The sequence below is a fragment of the Netta rufina genome (assembly GCF_964035555.1).
Source record: "Netta rufina genome assembly, chromosome: 1".
Taxonomy (NCBI): domain Eukaryota; kingdom Metazoa; phylum Chordata; class Aves; order Anseriformes; family Anatidae; genus Netta; species Netta rufina.
The window spans coordinates 90,658,540-90,683,531 of record NC_140123.1 but is presented as its reverse complement, the minus strand read 5'-3'; the positions used below and the strand labels follow the sequence as shown (position 1 = coordinate 90,683,531).

The following is a 24,992-nucleotide window of genomic DNA, read 5'->3' as shown; positions in this document are numbered from 1 at the left end:
TAGCCATCACTGTGCTATCAAAACCCTCATGTGTGACAAAGATACCACCTTGCATCTGTACAGCTAAAGCCTTCTCAAGCTCAGAAGTAAGACAAATCTTTAACTGAGTCTGGCCTCGAGTGCAGCAGGCAATGAGCTTTATCTGTCCCTGGGAGGACACAGAGACAGTGTTGTCTGGAAAAAGCACAATTTGTGACACATATTTTTTGTGATGTCTGAGCAGAGGCCAATAGGAAGCACTAGCCCTCTTTTATCCATCAGCCACCATTGCTCTATCAAGCACCTCACTTTACATAGAAGATGCTGGTACAGGCAAGGAGGAAAGGAGCCACAAATTCTTGTGCTGAAATACTGAAATGACTGCCTGAAGAAGTTTTATAAGACTCATCATGGCTGCTAAGTCAGAAACACTTCTTTTTCTCAGCTGACTTTGATCAGGCAGAGGGAAGGAAGGCAGCAACCAAGGCAGCCTGACACACCCAGGCACAAAGAAAAGGAAGCGCTCTTCTCAGCCTAGCTTTCCCCTCTCCACGTCTTGTCTATCTAAGGGTATTTATTTTATTTTTAATCCTTACCACAACATCTAGCAGTTGCTGACATGGGACAGCAACTGTGGGTGAGAGGACCCTGTGGTGGAAGGCTCTTGGGTTTTACTCCTACCTGAAGGGCCTTTTGCTACCTACTTCCAACTCTTGGCATTAGAGACTTCCACAAAGAAAATAAAAAATGTCAGTATTTCAGTCTCAAGCACACTTGCTTTGAACTGTTGAAAACATTCAGATGTGGTAAGTATCCCATAGAAAACAAATTGGCACATAAAGGAGGAGGGGAAAAAAAACAAATCTGCAACAAAAGAACTATGTTGAAGTGAATGCAGGACAGAAAAATTAATTAAATTGTCCCAATTTATCCCACAGCCTAGCTAATGAAATTCCTCATTACACAGAGTTAGCTGAGTGGGCCATTCAGCCCCACGAGAACATAACTGTCTTTGGTGCCCCATAAACTTGGTGTTTTGTTCTCCTTTCATTAATTGCAGGGGTTTGGCGGGTACGACACTCCACTTGCTCTTTAAGGTTTCAAGGGGGGGAAAAATAGGAGACATTTTGTACCTGGCCCCCATTGGTGACAGAGAATATCCTGGATGTGCCCCCACACTGCCTCACGTACCACAGGAACCAGAGAGCGGAGACTTCGTGCGGCTCAGACGTGACGTTGACATTCACAAAGAGGGTGGCAAATTCTTTACCAGCTCTGCATGAAACACAGGAGCAGAAACAGGTACTGAACAAATGTGGCTTCCTGATTGCTTTCATTATTTTTTCTTTATTATTCTCGATAAGGGCTGCTACCCCACTGTCAGAGAAGCCAAAATGATTTATATTTGCCTCATTTGTTAGCCTGGAGCTTGATTGTTTCAATGGTTATATCAGCGCCTCCCTTCCTTCCTTCCAAAGCATTTACCCATGCAGTTTGAAATCCTACTGATTTTACCTTAGTTATTTCTTTAAATACTTTCCCAGTCGCCATTCCTTTCATCAAAACAAATATTTTTCTCAACAGGAGAATGCATTTGGTAACCTGTTAGCGAACTTCTTCTGCATTTCTCCTCCACAGGGAGCTCATCAGGCACATCATTTCCAAGGTCTGATTGCTCTTCAGGGACTCAACTAGCCACACTGCTAAAACATTTCCCATCTCTGATATAACAGTGCTTTTGTAAGACCAAGAATCAGACACCATAAGTAACCCAGAAAAATCAAATTGTCAGTTATCGCCACAAATATAGGGAGAGGAACAGTTGTCTAGTGAAGTAAATCCTCTGAACATAAACAGAGTTACACCAGCAGGAGGTGAGGACATTGCTATGTATGATCATTTGTTTCATTTGTAGCTACATATTACTAAAAGAATTGAAATTATTTTGCAAAGACAGCAAAAGGTCTTTGATTTAGATGAAGCTTCATAAAACCACATGGATTTATAACCATCTCCTAAAGGAAGCAACTTTGCAAGTTGTCCAGGCTAAAATATATAACTTTTAAACTTTTACAAACTAATTTCCCTAGGCATTAAGTCCAGTCACCTTTATTACATTAGCAAGAATATGAACACATAGAGCACACAATAGCCCTCTGTAACAGTCCTAAAAGCATTGAGATGCCAAATTTCTGTTGCTTGAGAAATATGAAGAGTCTTCAGGATTAGTAATGGTTGATCTGTGGCACATGACAAATTACTCTTACATTGCAATCTTGACCCAAGTCATATAGAAAATGTTGTAAAAAAGCTTTTCCATTTAGGGTGGTACCGTTTTTAACTATGTTTAGAAAAATCTGGCTTGGCTTGAAGATTTAAAATGGCTTTTTGAACATGTTTCAGCTGAGTGTGTCCATTAAAATTGGAGTGGTGTCCATTAAAACTGGAGTGCCAGAAAGCCACCAGCAGTAGAAGCAGTCTTGCAGACAAACATGTTCCCACGGAGATCACTATAAACGCAGTTTTGCTTATACTTCGCTGACTTCCTGACTAAGAGGAACAGTAAAAGCTAGAAAAGGAAGAGCCAGTGCACTTGAAACAGAAAGGGTAGCTCAAAGTGACTGAGTTTGCAGAGAAATGGCTCATGAAATTTATTGTAAAGAAAACTGCAGTGCATCAGAGAGCAAGAGAAAGTCCAAACTGCTGCATATTGTATCTCACAGAGCCCGAGTAAGATTTAACCCCGCAAAATCCTTTCAAATGGAAAGTTTTGGTTAGGAAGCTGCAAGCACAGTGCTAAACCACAGTCAGCATGAAAAGGCAAACAGAGCACAGCCAAACAGATAAGATGCTGAATGCAAGGGAGGAGAGAAGTACAAAGAAGCACTGGGGCCAGCACAGCAAGCAGGGATACAGGTGCTAGCATGACTGTGCTTCTCTTTGCCTAATAAATAGAATTTATTGAAAAAGGAAATGAAGAAAAGAGTATTTCCAGCTGTTGTTGCCCCATACTGAACATTGTTCTTTTTTCCTATTCATATAGTGGGCTCCTTCATAGACGTATGAAATACACCGCACATTTTTTAAGCAATAGATCACCTGGGTCCCTGATGCTGAAAACTAGGGGAGACATTCTGTTGGACAAATGAGGAAGAACTGTTGGGTAATGCAAAGGTGAAGGGCACCCTTGGTTGCATGAGACTGTGGAGTCAAAGATCCTGAGAGGAGTAAGACAAACAGTAGGATTACAACCCTGAACTTTGGAAGAGTGGATTTTAGCTTCCTCAAGGACCTGCTTGGCAGAATCCCATGGGAAACTACCCTGTAGGGCAAAGGGGCCCAGCAGAGCTGGCTGACACTCAAGGACAGCCTCCTGAGAGCACAAGGATGGTGCTCTGCAATGGCAGAGAGTTGAGCAAGCGTGGCAAAAGGCCAGCAGGGATGAAGACAAAGTTCCTGGCCAGGCCCAGGCATAAAACAGCAAGAGAGGTGAAGGGCAACAAGAAGGCCTTCTTTCTCTCCAAGGGTTAAGGCAGACACACACTATAATTACATAGGAGACAACATGGCCAAGAGTCAGAGTACATTATTCCTCAGCTCCTAGCCTGCCATCAGGCTGGGGAAGCCCCTTCTCTTTCTGCCTCCATTTCTATGCCTACAAGTGACTTCAATTCATATTTACAAAGTATAGTTATTTATGTGTTGCTTTCCCTAAAGACAAGAAAAGGCATGTTCTCACCTGAATTAAGTAGAAATATGGTGAGAAGAGCACACGCTGTCACTCCCATGTATGTGGGCCTGCAGGGGCAAACCTCAGGTTTCTCCAGCATCTTTAATCACATCTGCCAGCCAACACAAGTACTGTGTCCTACCCTGTCATCCACAGGCCCTCACCCAGCACCTAACAACAGTCCATCAAAAAGATCAATCTCATCTCAAACATCTCCTGCTCTCTCATTTCCTTTGTATATTCTGCTGTCTCTCATCCTAAACCTAAGCACTTTGGGTGAGATGCCATACATTTCTCTCATGCTTGCACAGCACCTTACTCTGTGGGTATGGGGTGAGTGAAGGGGGCTCAAAGGCACTAAAACAACTGATGATAATAAAGCTTAGCCAGCTCAAGTCACTGGTAACTACTTCTTTATGCTTTGTGGATGGCAAACTCTTAAGTACTCAAAAATGCTTTGGAAGACTTAGCTACTGGAAGAAATAGCTACTGGTTTATGCCACTGTGATCTGTACGTATGCTCAAAGTAGATGTTCATACGCTAATCTTTTCTGCTAGTCCCTCATAGCAGAAACACTAACCGCACTGAAGACCACAGGAATTTTCCCAGAAGATTTCATGTCACACAGTGACTCTTCTCAACTCCTCTGTGAAGACTTTTTCCAAACATCTAGTAATTTTCATTCCTCTTTGAGTCTGTCATAATTTTGCAGCCCCCTTTTTTTTTTGTTACACTAAGAAGAACTATTCTTTTTATTTCCTCCATAGCTCTGAATAAAAAGTAACAATTGCTTATCTTGCTTTACCTGGGATACATTGTTACAGCAGTATGAACTTTAAATGCATTCAATGTACTGTCCACTGTACATTTCTTTTTTCTACTATGTCACTATCTATCATATGTTACCGTCATTGCCTTTGTCGATATGAACCACATTTCATCAACTTGAGACATTTCTCAGGCTCCACAAGGTTTTTGCTGTCCCTCCTTGCCATGGGTACTTGGCTCAACAGAGATTTGATTATGCCCCATCTGAAGTCAATTGGAACATGAGAAAGCTCTCCACAAGAAGGCTTCATGCAGCTGTACTCCAGAATTTGCTAGGGACCCACTGTCATTCTGCATTTGGATTTCAGAATGAATGAAGAGTTACGTACTTGGTCCAGCAAGTCTTATTTATTAGCTCTTTCATGGTCATTTTGTCCCACTCTTCTGCATGTGGAGCATCCCATGGTGCTTCAAGAGGAATCTAGAGACAGAGGCAAATTATTCAATAAATTATTCAGCACTTTATCATTGCCAGGTCATAGCTAGTTTGTATCATTGCCAGGTCCCAGCATGAATCCCCAGGGGCTACTTTTTGTACACAGAGAGATCTGAAGTTGTACTACTTGAATTTTTGAGGTATTTGCTATTTAAGAAATTTAGAAATAAAATTACTCCAAAGAAAAATCAGAGCTCAGCTTGGCAAGCAACAAAGATGGCCCATCCATCCTCTAAAAGGCTTGAGCAGGGGAAGGGGAAAAAATCTTTCTACACCCTGCCAGAGAAGAAAACTATAACCAACACAGATTTACTTACGGTGACATGAGCTCTATAGGTAATTGGTGCAATTTACAGAACCTACCTCTTTTCCAAGTTTGTCCAGGGTCCTCCAGAAGTTATTGTAATCCAGATAAACGAAGGGATTCCACGTTGAAGGGCGAATACCCACGAAGTGGCGTGACTTTCCCTAAAACAACAACACAAGCAACTGAAACAAGAGAGCATACCTGCATTAGTCAAGAACAGAGAAATCCCAAAGTTGTCACATGGTCAAACTTCTGGCCCAAAAGACCTAAATTCAAGCCTCTTTTTTTTTCCCTGCATACACGTATAAGCAATGGAATGCATGAATCTAAGTATGAAGGAAAAAAAAAAAACAGTTCACCTGACAATGCTGTTGGTTTTTCATTTGGGGTGGGAGAGTACATTTGTTCTGAGCAGATTCTGTCAACTTCTGGGCTAAGGAGTCTGAAGCAATGGACAAGGTGATATTCCTTGTTCCTAAGTATTCTTCTTTATTATATGTGAATGAATGTAGTGTTCACCCACCTGCTCTAATGTGCATCCTAAAATTTGCATGGGTTTAAAATTGCATGCATTTTAGATTTTCAGACTATCTAGCTGCCCTTATGATATGTAGCACCTTTAAAAATATATATATAACTCTTTATTGTTCCAAGTGCCTTGAGAGAAAATTAGCCTCCAAAAAATTATTTTGCCAAAAAGAAAGTATTTGGCTGCAGAAAAAAAATTCTGTACAATTGTAAAAATAGTTCCAATAATTACAGTGTGTATGACACATAGCTGCAACAGGAATAGAGACTGTTTGCAGATAATCCTGTGATATAAAGATAAGTGAGACAATCTAACAGCAGCTGGTTCTCTCTGATAACTTTAATCTGAAAGAGGACTGAAGCTGGCAACATTTTCTCTTATTAAATTGCTTTGAACTTTCTCCCATGTAAGTCAATGGCAAATTTCTCAACAGATCTCTTACGTTTGCTTTTCTAGGTGTGTCATAAGTTTGCATGAGGCCATGTGGCAGGATGCAGCGAATGAGCTGGACCATGGCAGGTAGGAGCTGTGGTGTTATGCCACGTGTAACACATTTTTTAGTGCAATGCATACACCATGCTGCACCCACGGGTGGGACTCCCAGGCCAAGCGAGAGGCTGCAGTGCTGCAAGTGCATGAGGTGCAGACCCAGGGGCATGGGGAAATGAAGCTGGAGCCAACAGTGCCATCCCCACACTCGGTGTGAGATGATTTATCCATGTTCCCCAATGATAATTGTGTATGTGTTCACAGCTTGATAATTGACACAGTGATAATTGTCTACGTGTATATGTACAGCTTTCTGATATTCTTCAGAACATTTTTCTGCAAAGATGGCAAGAAAATAAAAGATGTAAGGTGAAACTCAGAATACTGAACAGAATACTGAACTCCCCATCCTCATAGACAGCAGCACCAAACACGCTCTCCAGTGTGCTCTAGGCACAGCAACCTCTGGGCTGAGCAAAGCACAAGGCTGTGATCCCACATTCAGAGACAAGAGCTTAAAGGTTTGCTTTTAATTTTCAACAGATGTTGAGTTTTCTGTTCAAGTCACCAGGAGGACTCTGGAGGTAGTTGGTTGCCTCTGGGTTTCTGGGTATATGTAAATTGGAGGGAGAGGTTCCTCCAGCCTTCTTCAGGTGCATGTGTGCATGCAAAACACAGTCCTGCCATGGCAAGAACAGAGAACATGCTCCTACAAACTACAAGTAAGGGAATCCTCTGCATGATACTGCCTCTTCCTTTTCCTGGAGCAGTATTTCTCACTGCCATTATGTCACTGTGCGTTCAGCCTTAGAAGAGCAGACCAAAAAATGCATGCAGAGTGATAAACTGCTTGCTTGCAGCTTTTACTGTCGTAAACTGATGTTGTATCAAGCATGGTAATCTTCACGCAAAGCTGTAATATATCATTAATATTTTTCTTCTTATTGCACAACATTTTGTTTTTCAAAAAGATCATTGCATACCACTCCTTCAGAGCTTATTTATTGTTACCCTTCTTATTCTGGTCAGGGATGCAGGTGCCAACAATGTGTCTTCCTTTATGTGCTTTAAAACTAATAATCCTGCCCTTAAGCAGAGACGAGGTGCAGTACTGTCAGGCCACCTAACAACAGGTGAAGACGAGTTATTACTGAGGTCTTGTGACAGCGATATTGCAAGGGAAAAGATAAACCCTCGGTTCAAGGCTATTTTCTTCAGTTTAAAAAACTTTCCTCTTTTCAGTAAGACTTCTGTCCATTCAGCTTGTTGAAAGAGTGACTGTGCTGGAACTGAGTGGTGTAACTTGAAAACGCCTCTCCTGTCCTTGGCTTACTTAACTCAAAAAAATAAAATAAAAATAAAAATCAGCACTTATTTTAATAGAAAGTCAAACAAAGTAATTTCTTCTAAGAATCCTCTCTTCCTATTTTTTTATTTTTTTTTTTTTTCCCCCCAGCCAAACCTACATCAGCCCAGAACACCAAAACATTAGCCCAAGAAAATCTCTCTCAGTAACTTTATGATGGGGTTTGTGCCAAAACATTTTTCCAGCTCCCAGTATTTACTCTACCATGTTAAACAGCTCCAGGTTCGGAAACTCCCAGACTATCCTGATTGCTGCAGATTTTTCCCTGCTGAGGCAGGGAGAACCTGCCCACTGCCTGGCTGCCTCATGTCTTCGTCCACATTTTCCAGCACTATGCTAGCTTTAAATCAGCATGACCACAATCTGTTGAGAACTTATCAAGAAAACTTACGATAAAAAAATACTCCCACTTCTTTGGTCAATGGCATAGCCCAGGAGGATCAACGGGAAAATGTATTTTAACCACTCAGAACTAGCAATTTTCTACTGATGATAAATACAGTCTAAACCAGCATTATTTACTGGTCTCTTCAGCATGTAAAACCATAACTTTAGTAGGATTCAAGATCAAGGGTGGGAAAACCTTGAAAAATACAATGCCAACAGACCTGGAAGTGGCTAAATCAGAATTTATAGAGCCTGAAATAGTTCACAGGCATGGCATCTCCTTGTGTAGGGGTCTGGATCTGTAACAGGTTGGAGTGGATCAGATAAAAGTCCCAATCTAAGACATTCCAGCAGAGAAGTTCCCATTGTCCACCAGACAGACAGATTGACTGCCTTGGTCGTATCAGTTTTTCAGCCCTCTCTCTTGAACAAGTATTTCCACAGAAGGGACTAAATCCAGCCCAGATGACATGGGGCTGGTAAATTATTCATTGGTTTTTAATATTGGCTCCCTGCAAGGCAAAGGAGCTCTGTCTGCATGCTTCACAGAGAAGCTCACTGCAGGCAGGCAAGATCATGCAATAGTCTACTTTTAAACAAGTTTATAATGTTCTGGGTGGATTATTTAAGAACTACTGTTTTCTTAACTAAAAGGCAAATAACCTCCTGGCTTTGTTCCCATGCTAACACAAGGCTGCTTGGCTGACCCACAGAGTTTATCTAATTTTTCTTCCATTTCCTGGCATGTTGATTGCTTTCCCGTGGACCTCAGATTTGCATCCTGCTGCCTGCCTGGATTAGGTACACCACACCAATCCAAAGGAAATGTTATCCCCAGGCATCGTAGTTCAATACCTAGAAAGAAGGCCCCAGAGAGATACCATGCTCTGTAAGGTCCATCTTCTCTCTGCAGCTTATAGTCATCACCACAGGAACACAGCCCAAGCTGTGACACAAGGCCAAGAACAGACAATTTTGCCAGCTGGAGAAAAGCAAACGTGGCTCCTGCCCCCTGTACTGAAACTATGAATCAGGAGCACAGAAGCAGTTCTTGTGCCCCAGGAGCAGGACTGCTGCAGCCCTTAGGCCATGCACAACATGCCTAGCTGGAGCAACAGCTCCTTATGGTGTGAGCCCTCTGGCATGCATCCCTCCCCACCCGGTGCTTCCTAACCTCGCAGGCTTTGCAGCGCCTGGGACCACCTGCAGTTCCCTTGTCTGAACTACAGATTTACAGCAATCTGCACAGACTTATCTGCTGCACGCTAACCTCTTAATGTTACAGCTAGAGGAAGGAAATAGAAGGCTAGATGGCAAATGTGAAGCACTATGTACAAAAACTCTTTTGTCTTGTGTTGCCTTGCTCTGAAAATGGTAAGCAAAGAAATAAGTAAAACCAGTCCCTATTTACCAGGGGTACGTACACTGCAGCTGAGTGCAAGTACTAGAGGACTGCAGTTATTCGAGAAGTTTAATACTACACCAAGGCATGAATGCCTTTATTTTCTAACATCTTCTGCTAAAGAGAAAGTGAAAACCGAGCACGGTGTGAGCTTCAAGGACCTCTGTAAAAATAAAAAACTATTTGCCCCTCTGGAAAGGGACAACTGCTGCACATTTGCCTTCTCTTAGTCCAAAAATGCTGTTTACGATCTACGGGAGAGCAGCCACGGAGCAATCTGGCTGGAAAGAAAGTGGAAAGTTGGAAGTTACAGATTTACCGTGACAGGACACAAACAATTTCCTGATTGATATCAAAGCAGTCCATGTTTCCATGTTAACCAATGGGAGAGAATGAACAAGCAGACCAAAAAAAGATAAACAATAATTACGTATTTCAACCTTCAAATAAAATGTGACTACAAAAGAAACCTGCCCACACGAAGCAATACAATTTCTAAAGCATGCCGCATGTGGGATTTTTCCACATACATATGGGAAAAATTCCTTTCAGAGCAGAGCAGCTCATGAAATCCCCCAGGGGATTTCCACTTTCCCTTGGCTGCTTCCGCTCGTAGGATAAGGCTTCCCCACTTTCTTCTAACCCAGCCCGAGCTGTATCCTGAAAACCTGCAGAAAGAGCCAAACTGAGCCGGACCAGTGTGGTAAACAAGTGACCAAAAACCTCTTAGTCTGGAGATGCTGTGGATTGCATATGATTGAATGAACGACTATCACAACAACATCTAAAGCCATGTTTAGCCATTCCTCAGCACAACTTTCCCTCTCACATCTGGCAAAACTGCTGCAGAGTCGCAGAGTTCAAATATATGCCCTTGGGATGAGACCTTCCTGTCTGCCTCTGGCTCCACACTCAGGACAGCCGCTAAGGGGCAGAAACAGCAGATGAGACATGAGGGGAGAAGTTTTTGGTCTCACTCTTCAAACTTCAAAGGCAGCGGCTGGCCCACAGCCAAGTGTCCAAGAAGCTGAACAAGTCCCTCTTCTAGATTAATATTTAATTTCTGGAGTGACAGTCCTCCAATATCAAACAATTTCTTCACTAACACATTTTCTATCACCTAGAAAATATTCCTTCTGGTTCCCAAAGTGCCTCTAATAAATGTGAGAGGTGCACATATAGCCAGGAGAGCACACATCTCCACCTGGACACTGTCAAAGCATGACAACAGTATGTAGCTGGTAGGCAAAATGTACAAGTCCTAAGATCACTGAGCACTCATCAACCTAGCCAACAGCCTGGGTTGCACAGTTTGTTTTCAATAGGTTCCAAGAAGTGGGATTTAAAAGAAGACTTAGCAACAGATCCTTAAAACAAAGGACTTGGTGACTACATGAATTCTCAAGGAAAGAGTAAGGAGAAAAAGCAGTGAAAACCCATAGGGAAAGAAAAGAAAACAAAAGGCCTGTAATCCATGGGAAAATAATGTGGGAGGAATGAAACAGACTGCAGTAAAAGCATAATTATTATTTATTCAGTGCTTAAGGGAGTCCCTTTGCTGAACCCCTGTTCCAACAGCTATGCCTCCCTTGAGGATCCTGGTTTGCTCAGCAAGACCACAATGCCAAATCTAGAATTGATCCCCAGCCTGTGATCCAGATGAACAGCTCGTGATTCTGCCTCTTGCTTAGGAACATGCTTTCACTTCAAAGAAAACTTACGAAATTACATGGTCATTAGCAAGGACATGCATAATGTAATAAGGGACAAAAAAAGCTGTAGCTTCAGTGTCAAAATGGATTAAGGGCTCAAATTCATGTAACCCATTAGAGCCTTTTATTTAACACACCGAAGGTAAGTGCCTTTTAAGAAGCTAACAGTTCCATGTCTGAGCTTAAATTAAATACAGTGGGCCAAACACACAGCTGGTAAAATAAGCCCAGCTCCCTTGCTGTAGAATCACACCAATTTTACACCAGGTGGTGCAGTTTATTTTTTTGAGTATTGTGGAGTGGCCATACAATTGTTTAAGATGTGACTATCTTACAAGCATGGTATGAATCTCCACAGTATGGAGAAATTACATAGAGCCAGATCATAAAACTGTCCACCATGAGCACATTGTTCTAATTATAGGAAGAAAAAGCAGGAAGATGATAAAAAATAAATCAGTTAAGGATCCACCACATAGCCTTGCCTCTATCATATATGTCAACTCTTACTCATATAAGCTTCAGGCCTTGTTCTGCTAATGTCTGGGAAGTACCCAAACAAAAGGATATTGAAAAAATAAATAAATGATGGAAAGTAGTTTGTGAGTTATGGACATAGACACTTTGCACCTTACACCTATGAATCTTAGGCCTCTCTTTGTCCTTTTCCCTGCCGCTCTCACTCTGTAGTTATTTTGGCAGTAGGTCCTCAACAGGACCTGAGCAAAAAAATGGTAGACTGAAGAACTAAGATAAGAGGCTAAAAGCTGTTCTGAAAATAGGTTTCATTCCAGTTCACATTAGCCATGTGCGTGATAGTTGCCTACTCAGAAGCAGTCATCTGAGCTCCCTCTGTGCCACATCTCAGACATGAAGTTTATGGTGATCCTTGGGAGGTGTCTGTTCCTTACAGCTAGAGAATCACAACAAGTCTCAAATCCGACTTCCAACTTCTAGACATCCAATTTTTAACAAGATTAATCCCACTGTAAGGGACTGGGATCTCATGTGAAGCTAGCAAGTGGACCAGGTACTTATAATTCTCTCAGTCTGGTCCCATAATACTGTTGTCTAATATTGTAATTTAATATTATCCAACAGAATTATATTTTTTTTTCTCTATTTAAATCGGGCTTGTATTTCTGAACTAGAATTTTCTCATTTTTTAAGACTTTTCTCATTTTCTCATTTCTCATTTTTTAAGACTTTTCAAAAGAAAACAAGAATCATTGATCTAATTGCCAATAATAACAGAGTAACTACACTTCAAACAGGTGCTTCCTGAATTCCCAAAAGTGAGCTCTAAATGAAACCCCTTGAATAACTGCCAGCAGTTTCCAAAATTTAGTGTTATGTTTAGGTGTCTAAACATAAAAGATGTAATACTTACCGCCCTGTAATGGATGGCATAGCCATCTATATTCACTTTATAGGTCTCAATACCCAGCTCCTTTGCCAGACGGAGAATCCTATTTTGGGTAGGTCCCACATACGCTCCACCAACATCTACATAACCGACGTGCTTATTCTGTCAAAAGAAATAACACAGGAATCAAAAGCTCTGTGTGAAACTCCTCAATGTAAATACCTAGAATTAGGAAGAATTATTTCATGGTGAATAGCACTGTATCTAAGTGAATAGGAGACAAAGCATTCTGACTGGCTTAAACGTAGGCAGTGCTGAGCTCTGCAACGACAGACACACAAGAGATCACAGTGTCTTCACTCCACTGCATGCGGGTTTAACTTGTGTTTAAATCTCACTATACTTTTGAATATTGGCTTTGTAGTCACACAAAAGACATGAGAATATGAAGAAATATCCAACTAAATACTTTGGTTAAAAATCTAACACCACTTTCTCAGAACTCATGATACTTTTCTTGTCATCACGAAACCTTTCTCATGTTGAAACCACCTCCAGCACCAATGCTTGTTTTTCCTGTCTCTGCAGATACCTGCTTAGATTTAATACTGTAGATGCTGAGCATGGCAGTGCAGTATTCAAAGGGAGTAAGCTCCTTTCCAGCAGGGCACACCCTGGCTCTAGCCCGCTGCACTTGGGCTAGCAGCATCCACCCATGCCTGCCAGCAAAGAAACCCCACACACCACTCAGACTAGCATCACACTCACTTGGAAAGTGGAAAGAAAGCAAGTTTGAGGCACATACTATTACAAGCAGGCTGATTGCCCAAGACAGTAACTCTTGTGCAGATAGCTAACTTTTTAACACTGTTTATAGTGAGCAGTTTAAAATAGGCATTTTCAGTATCACAGCGGAATGCTGTTTATATCTCATGTACAATGATTTCTACTAAAACACCCCTGTTTACCTCTGGTTACCAAGCAATTGGCATTTGACTTAATTTAAAGCTCTCCCATTTTTAGGCTGGGAAGCAGAGGGAATATCTATATTACATTACCCTATGCCTCAGATGACTCATTGTTTCTTTCATTTTCTTTTTAATGGCATCATTTTAGTGGTGGCCCTTTGCTGGATTTTCTCCAGTATGTTCCATATTGGAACTGGCAATATTGAACATCTTTATTAAAAACATAGATTTGCATAGATTGGGTGCAACCTCAGCAAGTTTGTGGACAACAAGCTGAGTGGTGTAGTTGATACGATAAAAAGTAAGGGATGCCATCCAGAGGGACCTGGATAGGCTTGAGAGGTGGGACCACATGAACCTCATGGACCTGAACAAGGCCAAGTGCAAGGCCCTTCAAGTGGATCAGGACAACCCTGCTATCCACACACACTGGGGGATGAATGGTTTGAGAGCAGCCCTGCAGAGAAGGACCTGGGGATACTCACAGATGAAAAATCGGACATGAAACAGCAGTGCCCGCTTGCAGCCCAGAAAGCCAACCATATCCTGGGTCACATCAAAAGCACTGTGGCCAGCAGACTGAGGGGGGTGATTCTGCCCCTCTGCTCTGTTCTTGTGAAAACCCACCTGGAGCACTGCGTTCAGCTCTGGGGCCCCCAGCACATGAAAATCATGGACCTGTTGGGGTGGTTCCATGGGAGGGCAATGAAGATCATCAGAGGGCTGGAGCACCTCTCTCCTATGAAGACACACTGAGAGGGCTGGGTTGTTCACCATGAAGAGAAGGATCCAGGGAGACCTTAGTGCAGCCTTTCAATACTTAAAGAGGGGCTTATAAGGAAGATGGGGAGGGACTCTTTACCAGGATGTGTACTGATAGGACATCTAAAGATTTAGATTAGATATAAAGTGAAATTCTTTACTATGAGGGTGGTGAGGCACTGGAACAGGTTGCCCAGAGAAGGCAATCCCCAACCCTGGAAGTGTTCCAGATCAGGTTGGAAGGACTTTGGACAACCTGAACTAGTGAAAGATGTCCCTGCCCATGTCAGGGGGATGGACTAGATGATCTTTAAAGGTCCCTTCCAACCCAAACCATTCTATGCTTCTGTTTCTTTTTTACTGGGAGTCCAGAGCTAGGCACAGTTCACCAAATGTGACCTCGTTGCTCTCCACAACCACCTGAAAGGAGGCTGTAGCAAGGTGGGTGTTGGTCTCTTTTCTCAGGTGACTGATAGGACATGAGGAAATGGCCTCAAGCTGTGCCAGGAGAGGTTTAACAATGACATCAGGAAGAATCTCTTCACAGAGAGGGTCATTATGCATTGGAACAGGCTGCCCAAGGAGGTGGTAGAGTTGCCATCCTTGTAGATATTTAAGAGTTGTGTGGATGTGACACTTTGGGACATAGTTTAGTGGTGGACTTGTCAGATGATGGTTGGACTTGATGATCTTACAGGTCTTTTCCAATCTAAATGATTGTATGATCATTAACAAAGATGTTGAACAGGATCAGACTCAGTATGGACCCTTGGGGTACACCACTAGTTAGCTGTCTCCAACTAGACTTCACAGCACTGATCACCACACTCTAGGCCCAGCCATAAGGCAGTTTTCAATCTACCTCACTATTTGCTCAGCTAGCCTATACTTCATAGCTTCTCTATGAGGATCTTATGGGAAACCATGTTGAATTACTGAAGTCCAGGTAGACAGTATCCACTGCTCCCTCCCTGACTATCATACCAGGCATTTCATCATAGAAGGTTATCGGGTTGTTTAAGCATGACTTCCCCTTGCTGAATCAATGCTGACTGATGACTTTGTTGTCTTTCATATGCCTGGAAATTGTTTCTAGGATCACCACTCCAGAGACTGAGGCTGACTGGCCTGTAGTTCCCTGGGTCCTCCTGCCTGCCCTTCTGGAAGGTAGATTTGCAAAATCACAGACCAGCACAAGCGACAGTCAGGCATCACAGGAAGTGCTTACCCTAATAGTGAATGTCCTTCCTCCAACTCTGTTCCGGGCTTCGAGAACTACCACACTGAGCCCAGACTCAGACAGCAACTTGGCAGCCGACAAACCTACCAGAAAAAGAGAAAGAGTGCTTTAAAGCAAGTGGCAGCAATCAATCACAATGCTCAAAAACTGAACCAGAGCTTCATGGTCAGAGATTTTAATACTGTTTTCAAAAACTCCTGAGAGAATTCTGAAACTTGTCATGGTTCCTTATCACAGAAATCATGCGACTGCTGCTTAGTTGCATCTGCATAAATAGCATTCCACAGACTGAATTTTCCTCCTTTGGGCTAGCATTTTGCCATTTTAAAGAAAGCAAAATCTTGGTTATTAAGAGCATGCATCTTATTCTTCATTTGTGCAGTGCAGAGAAAAGCCCCACCTTGAGGGACTTGCATGGCTAATGTGACAGAAATAATATACTAAATACAGCAAAGTAGGCTTCTGATTTCTTCTCTCGCTCCTCAACTCTCCACTTTATTGCCACCCATTGTCCTCATTCATATGCAGAAAGAAAGTCTGCCTCACTGTCAAGATTAATTTTAAGCAATGGAGTTTGACCATGGCAATCAAATAGCCTGTATATAGATACTTTATAAAAGGAATTACCGTCTTAGCAAAAATCATCTAATTATGGGACTTTGTGATGGAAACACTAGAGAAAACTGAAAATTCAACAGGACAGGAGTCCTCTTTACTTTTGACAAATGTGAAATGAAATTGTAAAAAGCAATCATGAGTTTGTGAAATCAGATTATCCCATTGTCCTGCAGGCCAATTTGGCACTGAAGCATTGTTTCTCTGGAGTTGTTTCCCCTCCTTAAGTATACAAAAGCCAGTCTTATTGATCAGAACTTCCAAGATACCCTGCAGTAAGGAATAATAATATTATATTCATGTTTATTACACTACTTCTAAATGTGATTAAAAGCAACCGCTCATGTGTCCACAAAGAATGCAAGCCTTAAAAGGCCAGATGAGAGGAATCATTCTAAGGTGCCGGGCAGTGCTAAGTATACTCATTTATTCTGAGGACAATACAGAGTAGCCCATAAACTTCTCTGCACATGATCTTTTAATGTGGAAGTTGAACACCACTCACTGGAAACCAGAACAGAGGAAGTTCAAATGTCTTACACTGACAAAAATGATAGATATTATTTCAGTGCTCACCAAAAAATGACTTCATGTCCTTTCATCATATTCTTTGGATTGTTGCTGTAGCAAACACATACTTAATTCTTACATCTATTTAATGTTTGAAATTTTAAAAATTCTAGCCATTTCTCAGGAGGAATGAACGTCTTTGTTCTAATTTCTTTCAATGGTTTTTGACTTTTTTTTGTTTCTGCATGAAAGACTACAGACAACACAGTTAATTATAGTTAATTCTTTAATCCTTTTGGTGAGTGTTCTCATCCTCGATGTAATCATAGAAAACACAAGTTTATAATGCTGGAAACACAAACTACAGCATATGCTTTTGAACACATGTTCATATGAGAAAAAAAATGTCACAAAAATGTGGATTTCCTACATATATAAAACACAAGGTGGAATTTCTCTGTTCTTTGTAAATACCATTGGACACTCAAACATGAATGATAATTTTTTTATAAGAAAGTTTAAATAGATAGATATTGAATAGATATTAGGTCTTCTGAAAATACATATGATAAGTAACATGAAGTGGAAAAAAATCTGTCCTGGGTTTGAAGAAAGTATTGTATAATCCTATAACCCCATTAGTGTCAAAGACTGACAACCTTATCTCTTATTTTGTGCTATATGCAATAGCAATACACATGCCACAGCTGTTTAGGAGGAATAATAGTTTCACTGGACTGGGTTGGAAGTTAACCTTAATGCTGGTTTGTAGCTTAATTAAATCATGTGTTCTAACAAAGAAGGGCAGCGAAGGAATGAAGAACATGAGGTAATGGGACTGAGGTTCTCTATTCTGTTTGCTTCTTAAACTCAACTTGCACTCCAGCCATACAGATTTTTAGATTTGTTATTGTTGAACCCAACAATGCTGAAATGTTGAACCCAAAGATGTTGAAGCGTCACTGTAGACTGATCCAAAAAACAGGCTTCAGAGCTATAGAGACTGGGAAAGAGCAAGAGATACACCAGGACAGCAATGACGTAACATCAATTGACAGAGGGCCTGACTGAGAAAAAACAGTGCCGATTTGTAAATTCAGGTTTACAGAAATTGAAAGGTCAATGACACAGCATAAAGAGAGGTGGTTATTGTTTTAAACTTCCTAGCATTGCAGAACTTAAAGTTACAGTTTAGACCTGGAAGGTCAAATTTAAAATTATGCATATTTAAACAAAACATTAAAAAAAAAAAAATAGAACAATCCAAGATGAAGATAATTTTGATTTCCCAATAGAATAAAACCACAAAAAAAGGCAGGGGATGGGGACTGGGGAGGAAAAAGTAGGGAACAAGTAAAATATGTCAATTGAAAATTATTACTATGCAATTATTTGTTTAAGGCTTAGACACAATTTTCTTTGAAAATGGAAGGCTAGCAAGAACACACATGCACACAGAGTATCTACATGCAGCTGTCTGTTGAACCCAACTCTTTGGCTCCATTCTGGTTTGAACTAAAGTGCACTGGGTTGAGATGCTTCCACATGCATCCCACAGGTCACAAAGCCTGTGTGCTTTTGATACGTGGGCATACTTAGCCTTAAAACAGATTGCCATGCCCCCCTGCTACACATGTGCTCTGAAAACAGACACAATATCCTGTCACACTGTGGATATCCACCTTGTCCTACAAACATGGCATACCAGGCCATGCCAAGCAGCGGGCTATGACATCTCATGCCACAGCCAGGAATCAAGTGAGGTATTTCGTGATTCATTTGTGTATGCCTGTAGGACAGCAGCACAGACATTTCTATCACTACCACCCCACACAAGTTCACAGCCTGTCCCCTCTCGTCACACCATACTTGGAGATGTCCTCCTCACCTTCCCATCCACGCTGTGGCTTCCAGTATTTGAGGCTGGTGTGTCTCCCTGTGTCCTCCACCTCCTTCAAGCATGGCCTAGAGATAAAGCTGCAAGCCACCCAGATCACTGGCCATGTTCCTTCCACATATCACTTTCATTTTATGAGTTAGAAATACTATCTGCGTAAGTAAGATGAAAAGAGCCTGCCAAAACCATGCCTCATTTGAAGTATCTGGTTGGAGAAATTCACTTGTTATTAGATCAGAATAAACAAAGCAAGATGACTTATACATCCTCCACAAGGGTTTCTATGGCAATCTCATACCAAGCTCCCTCTGTCTGAAGACGCTGTACAAGGAAGCTCTTCTCCAATTGATTTTGCAGTGCTGTTAAGGGCCCGCAATTGCTGCTGTTGCAGATCATACTGCTGCTGCTTTCATTTTAGAAAATTGTCATAATCCTATCAAGCAAAGTGGTTTCAAGTGCATCAAAACACTGGATGCACCATTAAAAAAAAAAAAAAAAGAAAAAAAAAGAAAAAAAAATTAAGATGAATTTATGCCGATCTGCAGAGTACCAGGCATACATCATGGCTGAAACTCAGTGATACTGAAGGATTTTATATGTAGCCAGATGGAAAATACAAGATAGCATGCCTGTACTTCATAGGAGAGAAAAGTTCACCCTACAGGTAGAGAACAAAACTGGGACTTAAGAGACTTGAGCTTGTCTCTCAGCCAAGCCGCGTAATGTGGGAAGTGCTTCCTTATGAAATAGGGAGGCATTTATAAGAGAAGCATTTATGAGAATAATTCCAAGTTGCCTTAATACCGGGGTTGATAAAGCACATATAAACAGATACTGTAGCACAAATAAATGGGAGTTAAAAAAAAAAAAAAAAATTACCTTATTGGAAACGTGATAGTATGGTAAACTATAATAATTCTATTTTTCAAAATCTGCACTCAAAATCCAATACATCAAACAGATTCACTGATACACCATGATGGGAAGTAAAAATCAAAAGCATCTTTCCAAGAGACAGCACTTTTTACCTGATGAATGCTGAACATCTCCAAAATGTCCAAGGGCACTACCCATGCAGGGTAACAAAGGGTGGTGAAGGGAAGTGGTGATAATCGGAAACCACAAAAATACTACCACAGCAGACAGAGAACATTTCTGACTATCACAACAGCAGGCCCAGAAGTTTTAGAGTCTCTTCAGATTACTTGCATCACCCCAGCAACAATTAAATATTTGAACTGAAGATTGGCCCAGCTGCATTATGTATGAACAGGAGCTATGGGTGCTCTGCTCCATCACAAATATCCTGGACAGCACAGTGTGTCTCACACCAGGCACTGTCTTCTCAATGAAAAGTCATGACTTTTCACTGCAAACTCTATCTGGATTAGCTGCAGCCTGCATGGCAGTAAGGTTGGTTACATTACAGCACAGCCTTGCAAAGCTGTTAGAGTACCTCTGGACACTCGTATAGCTGGTGATGAAGATCATGCTATGGGTACAAAGTCTGAAAAGTACTATTGAGTTCACAAGGCATTTCGGTGTATTAGAGAAGCTTGATTTTTCACGGACTTTTAACTTTTGAAACTGAGGCCTGCTACATATGTGTCCCATCGAGCAGACTAAAACAAAGGTGGAGAAAATTAACTGTTACTAAAGAAAAGGTAACTGTCTGCTGTTTTTCTGGATGTATCAGATGCTAGCTTCTTATAAAAAGTGCATTTGCCTTCTATGCATCCAATGTTGGGGTGTTACCAATCTAATGTTACCATAACCAACCTAATGTGACATTCCTTCTTAAAGTTTTTGGTAATCCACCCTACTATACATAAAGTGAGATAATTACATTACATGAAAGTCTACAAGCCTATTATTGTGCTGTCCTAGCAATCTTTAGTTGAATAATGTAAGGACAAAATCTTTATAGAATGTCTCAGCATTTTCTTGATCTTAACAGCAGAATGATTTTTAAACTTTTTCATTCATTATTCTAATATACATCAGTAAAGTAAGGTAATTGTCAATATATCCTCACTAAAGTTTAATTACAATGGCATGCTGATGCTGTGGTTGTTTTTTACTGTTCCACTGATGGAAAATAAAACTTTTCCCAAGTACAATTGAGTAATTAAATCTGGCAACAGTCACCTTAGAATCATTTCTCATTATTCGAGTAGTAGTCTCTTTGCCAAGAAAACATGAACTTGCCAATAAGAGATGCAAAACATTTCTATCATGACTGTAGAGTAAAATCTCTGTTCCTCTCTTTTCTTCTACTTCTCTACAAGATTTTGCTTTTATTGAATTTTTTGGGCGTAGGACTCAAGTAAGTTTTAAAATATAGTCAGAATGTACTTGGTTACATCAGATCGGCTCCAGAAAGATCACTAATGGACAACAACACACAGAAGGCTGATAACAAAGGAACTGTTTTCCTATCCAGACTAAAAGTTTGAAAGACCTAAAATTGCCACTGAAAACAAACAAAAGAACTTATTAATTAAATTACATACTTTAAATTTGCACAGAACAGCAAGAATGCACAGCACTGATCACATGTCTACATTCATTTCTCCTTTCAGTGTTGCCTAATACCATAATGACATTCACTTTCTAACTGTTGGAAACTATGTTTTGTTTTTCCACATGTTGTTTCATAATCCCCGTCATAGTGCAGTTGACAATGGGGATGATGGTGCATTTATTTAGTTTGTCATTTCCAGATAAATATTTTTGTATATATCTTTCTTCCCCCCATCAAACATAGTCCGGTTGATTGACCTAAGATTTCAACCGAAAAAAGACTAAATATTTTCTGTTACAGAGTACATTGCTGAATGAGAGCAAGCCACTCTAACTGGTTTCAATGGCACTACTGTATAAATGCTTTAAACAGATGCAAACCTTGTCCTGGAGGGTACAAAGACTGTTTCTCACGGACAGTGTTAACAGAAACACAGTGGACATGAAGAGGGAATTGTCCTTGGAGGACAATTCCACTCCTACGTACACACCCACTATGATTTTTAAGAACAAAGCCTGCTGCAGTAAACACCTCAGCCCAGCATAACTTCCTCTGTAATCCCAAAATAAAAGCAGAAAAAAGTTATGTAGTTCAAGCATGGAGTTAAAATAGGAGCATGCTTCTTCACCTTACTTATGAAAATGAGTAGCACCAATTAAACAGTTATTAAGCTGATGGCTTAATACTACTTGTCTTATGGAAACATCTAAGGTATTTATGCACATTTTCTAACTATTGCTAAGTGTATTGATCAGCATGAAGAATAAATTCTTATCAGTTAAACAGTGATCATCAGACAAATAAGTTTGTGAAAAAAAAATATTGCTGTGACCCTATGAACAACATAATTACTACAAATACCAAGAACATCAGCACTGATGTTCCTGGGAAGGACACAACAGCTGTCCCACCCCTATCCTCACTGTACTATGATATTTTGAGATACGCCCTAATGACTTGGCTATTTCTTTTGCTCACTGGAGTAAATAATACTCTTAAGACTTCAGAGCTACCTAGCCAACAGGAATGTTCTTCCTCACCTTTCAAGAACTTCCAGCTAAGCTGGAGGCATGGTGCAAAATCTGTCCCTCAGGGAGGAACCATAGATTTACATTGCTCTCCTAAGAACTCTGAATTTGCTAACCAATGAATCACAGTGGTGTACATACTAATTTTTTTTTTACCAGAAACCAAACAAGCACATGCTTTATTCAGTAACAGAACCAGCTGTGACGACTCAGGTTACCACCTGGGTTAGATAATGTTCATAAATGATGCATTTACCATAGAAAACCATACGAAGAATGTGAAGGAAGATGAAGAGAATAGTATTTGGCTATATAAGGAACATATCCCAACTATGTTTGGGCCAAAACTAAGTATCTGTTATGGACTATAACACAAAGGAGTGTCTTAACAAAAAACAAACAAAAAATCATGCCCCATTGTCTCATGGTCAGAAGATTTCATATCTTTAGTAGCAAAACATTGGAACATATTACAAGCAAGGAGAGAAGTGGAAACTGGCATTTCTGCTTATTTGCAAGTATTGTCTATAACGCCCTTAACACTTTACATGGGGGTCTGATTGATTTGTGCCTGCAGTAAATTCTTCATGTAATGACATTCAGCTTGCTAGCAGTACATGGGGAACTGAGAGCCTTTTGAAACATTGCTGTTTATCTCTGCATCCAAAAGCCTGGCTTATAGGAATTTGTAGCACCAAGTGACAATATTATCACGGACTGCTGGATTTCCTGTTGGATACAGAAAGTGGCAACAGACCAAGGAGCCAGGGCCCAGCACAGGGTGCATGTAAAGAGAGACATGTCTCAGGGGGCAGCAACTGCATTCCTACAGGTCAAATTCTGGGTAAACGTAGAAGTAGTGTTAGCAAAAAAAAATCTATGGGAAACTACTACAGATTTACACAGGTGTAGCTGATTATATCTTCTACCAGTAACCGTGCGTTTGACAGTTTATCTGACACCACCACCCACCAGCAGGTTGGCATGCTGTCAAAATAAACAGAGCAGTATACAAGACAAGTTGTGCTGCCACTATAGCAAGCACGGAAAAATCTGCATCTCCTCGTTATTCAGTATTTCACTCAGAGACCACAGCCAACGCGTAGGTAGCTCAGGCAGTAAGGTTGTCAATCACAAATTGTGGAGCAGGAGATGCCAAGGCAAAGTGCTCCTCCATGGAGGGGAAAAAAATAACCAAACTAATGGCATATCATATGCTTTACTTCAATATAAAGACTAATTACTATCATTTTTACATCACAGCTTCTCCTACAGTTTGTGGCCCTTGGACTTCTCCTTAAGTACAACAGAAAACACTGCTGTTTTCTGCATGTGGCTGGCAAATCTAAGCATCTGTTTTCTTTAGCCATGAGATCTTCTTATTTCTAGCTATGAACAAATGTGTTTTTGTTCAGAGATAAGAACTTTCCCTGTCAAAGAGTGACGGTCCTCAGTACAAGCTTCAATTAGGGCTGTGTTTCCCTTGTGCCTTGTTCTCGTAACACAATGTGCTGAAAATTCTTCCAAAACATATCTGCATACAAGTTCCCTTGGACTTGCCTGCTCCTTTCTATATTTGTCCATATCTGACATATCTGGTTTGTATTATGGAGTCAATTAATCTTCATCCTCCACGCATTTTTATGATAAACTGGGCTTCCAGTGTCTAAAATTCATGTGTGAAGAGAGGCTGGTGTATGCATATACCTCAAACTTCCCACTGAAAAAGTATTTTTTTAGACTTTTTTTTTTTTTTTTTTTTTTTTGCCAAATATCGAACTATTTAAGCTTGAATTTTCAGGGTGTGGTTCTCATGCTGATTTTTTTTTTTTTTTCTGGAAAATCTTGGTCAAAATTGGCTGGCTATTCCTAAATCTCTAGGAACAAACATTCTTCTACGGTTTTGAAATCTTGTTTGTTTGTTTTCCTATTTTGGAAGTTCTAGCAGCAACTTGAAATTTGGCAAGGAGGTAGCCTTTGAATCAACACAGCACATTTTGTTATCCATTGGAAAATATGGCCCAAGAAAGTTAGTTAGAAAACTTTGAGGAATTACAAATCACATGTAAACTGTGGTCATTTTCTAGATCTTAAAAGCTGAAATACCTGAGTGTTTGGTAAACACAAAGCTTGGAGCACTCAGTGCTGTACACAAGGTGTGAGCAAACATGCTGGAGCCCCTTACAACCCACCTCACACATCAGAGTAACTGAGTGTGCTCCATCCTAAGGATATGGAGCCAAAATCTGAATTCCCTGTAATCGTGGCTTTAGCTTGGGGAACAAGTAGTGGGGCTGGGATTGGGACGATGTGTCAGGTGTGACAGTGATTTGCTTCATAAAGGGACAACTTCTGGAAACTGTCAATACAGTAGTTAGTCCACACGGAGGATGGCCATCTACTAGTCCTCAGCTAATGAAACCCTTTAACCAAAGAAGCTGAAGACTGTCTGATGTTACAACCCTGCCAATTAATTGGACGTGTCCATGGCACACCACATGCTGTCAGCTTGCTTCCTGGCAAATGGAGGAACGAGAGCCTAAACCAAAATGTGTAAGCGAACTGTCAAATTCACCCAAAACTGAGCGGCAACTTCAGTTCACTAGAAAATCCTATAAACATAAAATAGGAACAGGATTTGATTTGAGGCATATACATAAGAAATTCCCATGGGTACGAGGAAAGTCTTTAATTTCAGGTATCAGTTTTTTTAAGATGCTTGAGTATAAAATGTTATAATTACAATTAACTGTATTAGGGAGACACTATCCATTAACCATGACACAAACGTGTTCCTAGGGCTTTTTCTGGCCACCATCCACACTTTTAACATGCATGCCCACGTAAAAAGATGAATTTAGCCCAAGCTCTGCAGCTCCCTCCCTGCTGGGGTCCAAATGTACTTGCTTGGGCAGT

The 24,992-nt window shown here is 40.8% G+C and overlaps 1 protein-coding gene across 1 annotated transcript in view; it reads right to left on the bottom strand.

The window, feature by feature from the left end:
- Positions 1-24,992, bottom strand: part of LOC311209694 (amine oxidase [flavin-containing] A-like) — a 38,463-nt gene that overhangs the window by 11,108 nt on the left and 2,363 nt on the right. Inside the window, exons 2-6 of the mRNA XM_084287202.1 lie at positions 15,491-15,585; positions 12,557-12,694; positions 5,338-5,442; positions 4,868-4,959; positions 1,113-1,254 (exon numbers count right to left, since the gene is read on the bottom strand). Coding sequence (XP_084143328.1) covers positions 1,113-1,254; positions 4,868-4,959; positions 5,338-5,442; positions 12,557-12,694; positions 15,491-15,585 — 572 coding nt within the window. The remainder of the gene's footprint in view (positions 1-1,112; positions 1,255-4,867; positions 4,960-5,337; positions 5,443-12,556; positions 12,695-15,490; positions 15,586-24,992) is intronic.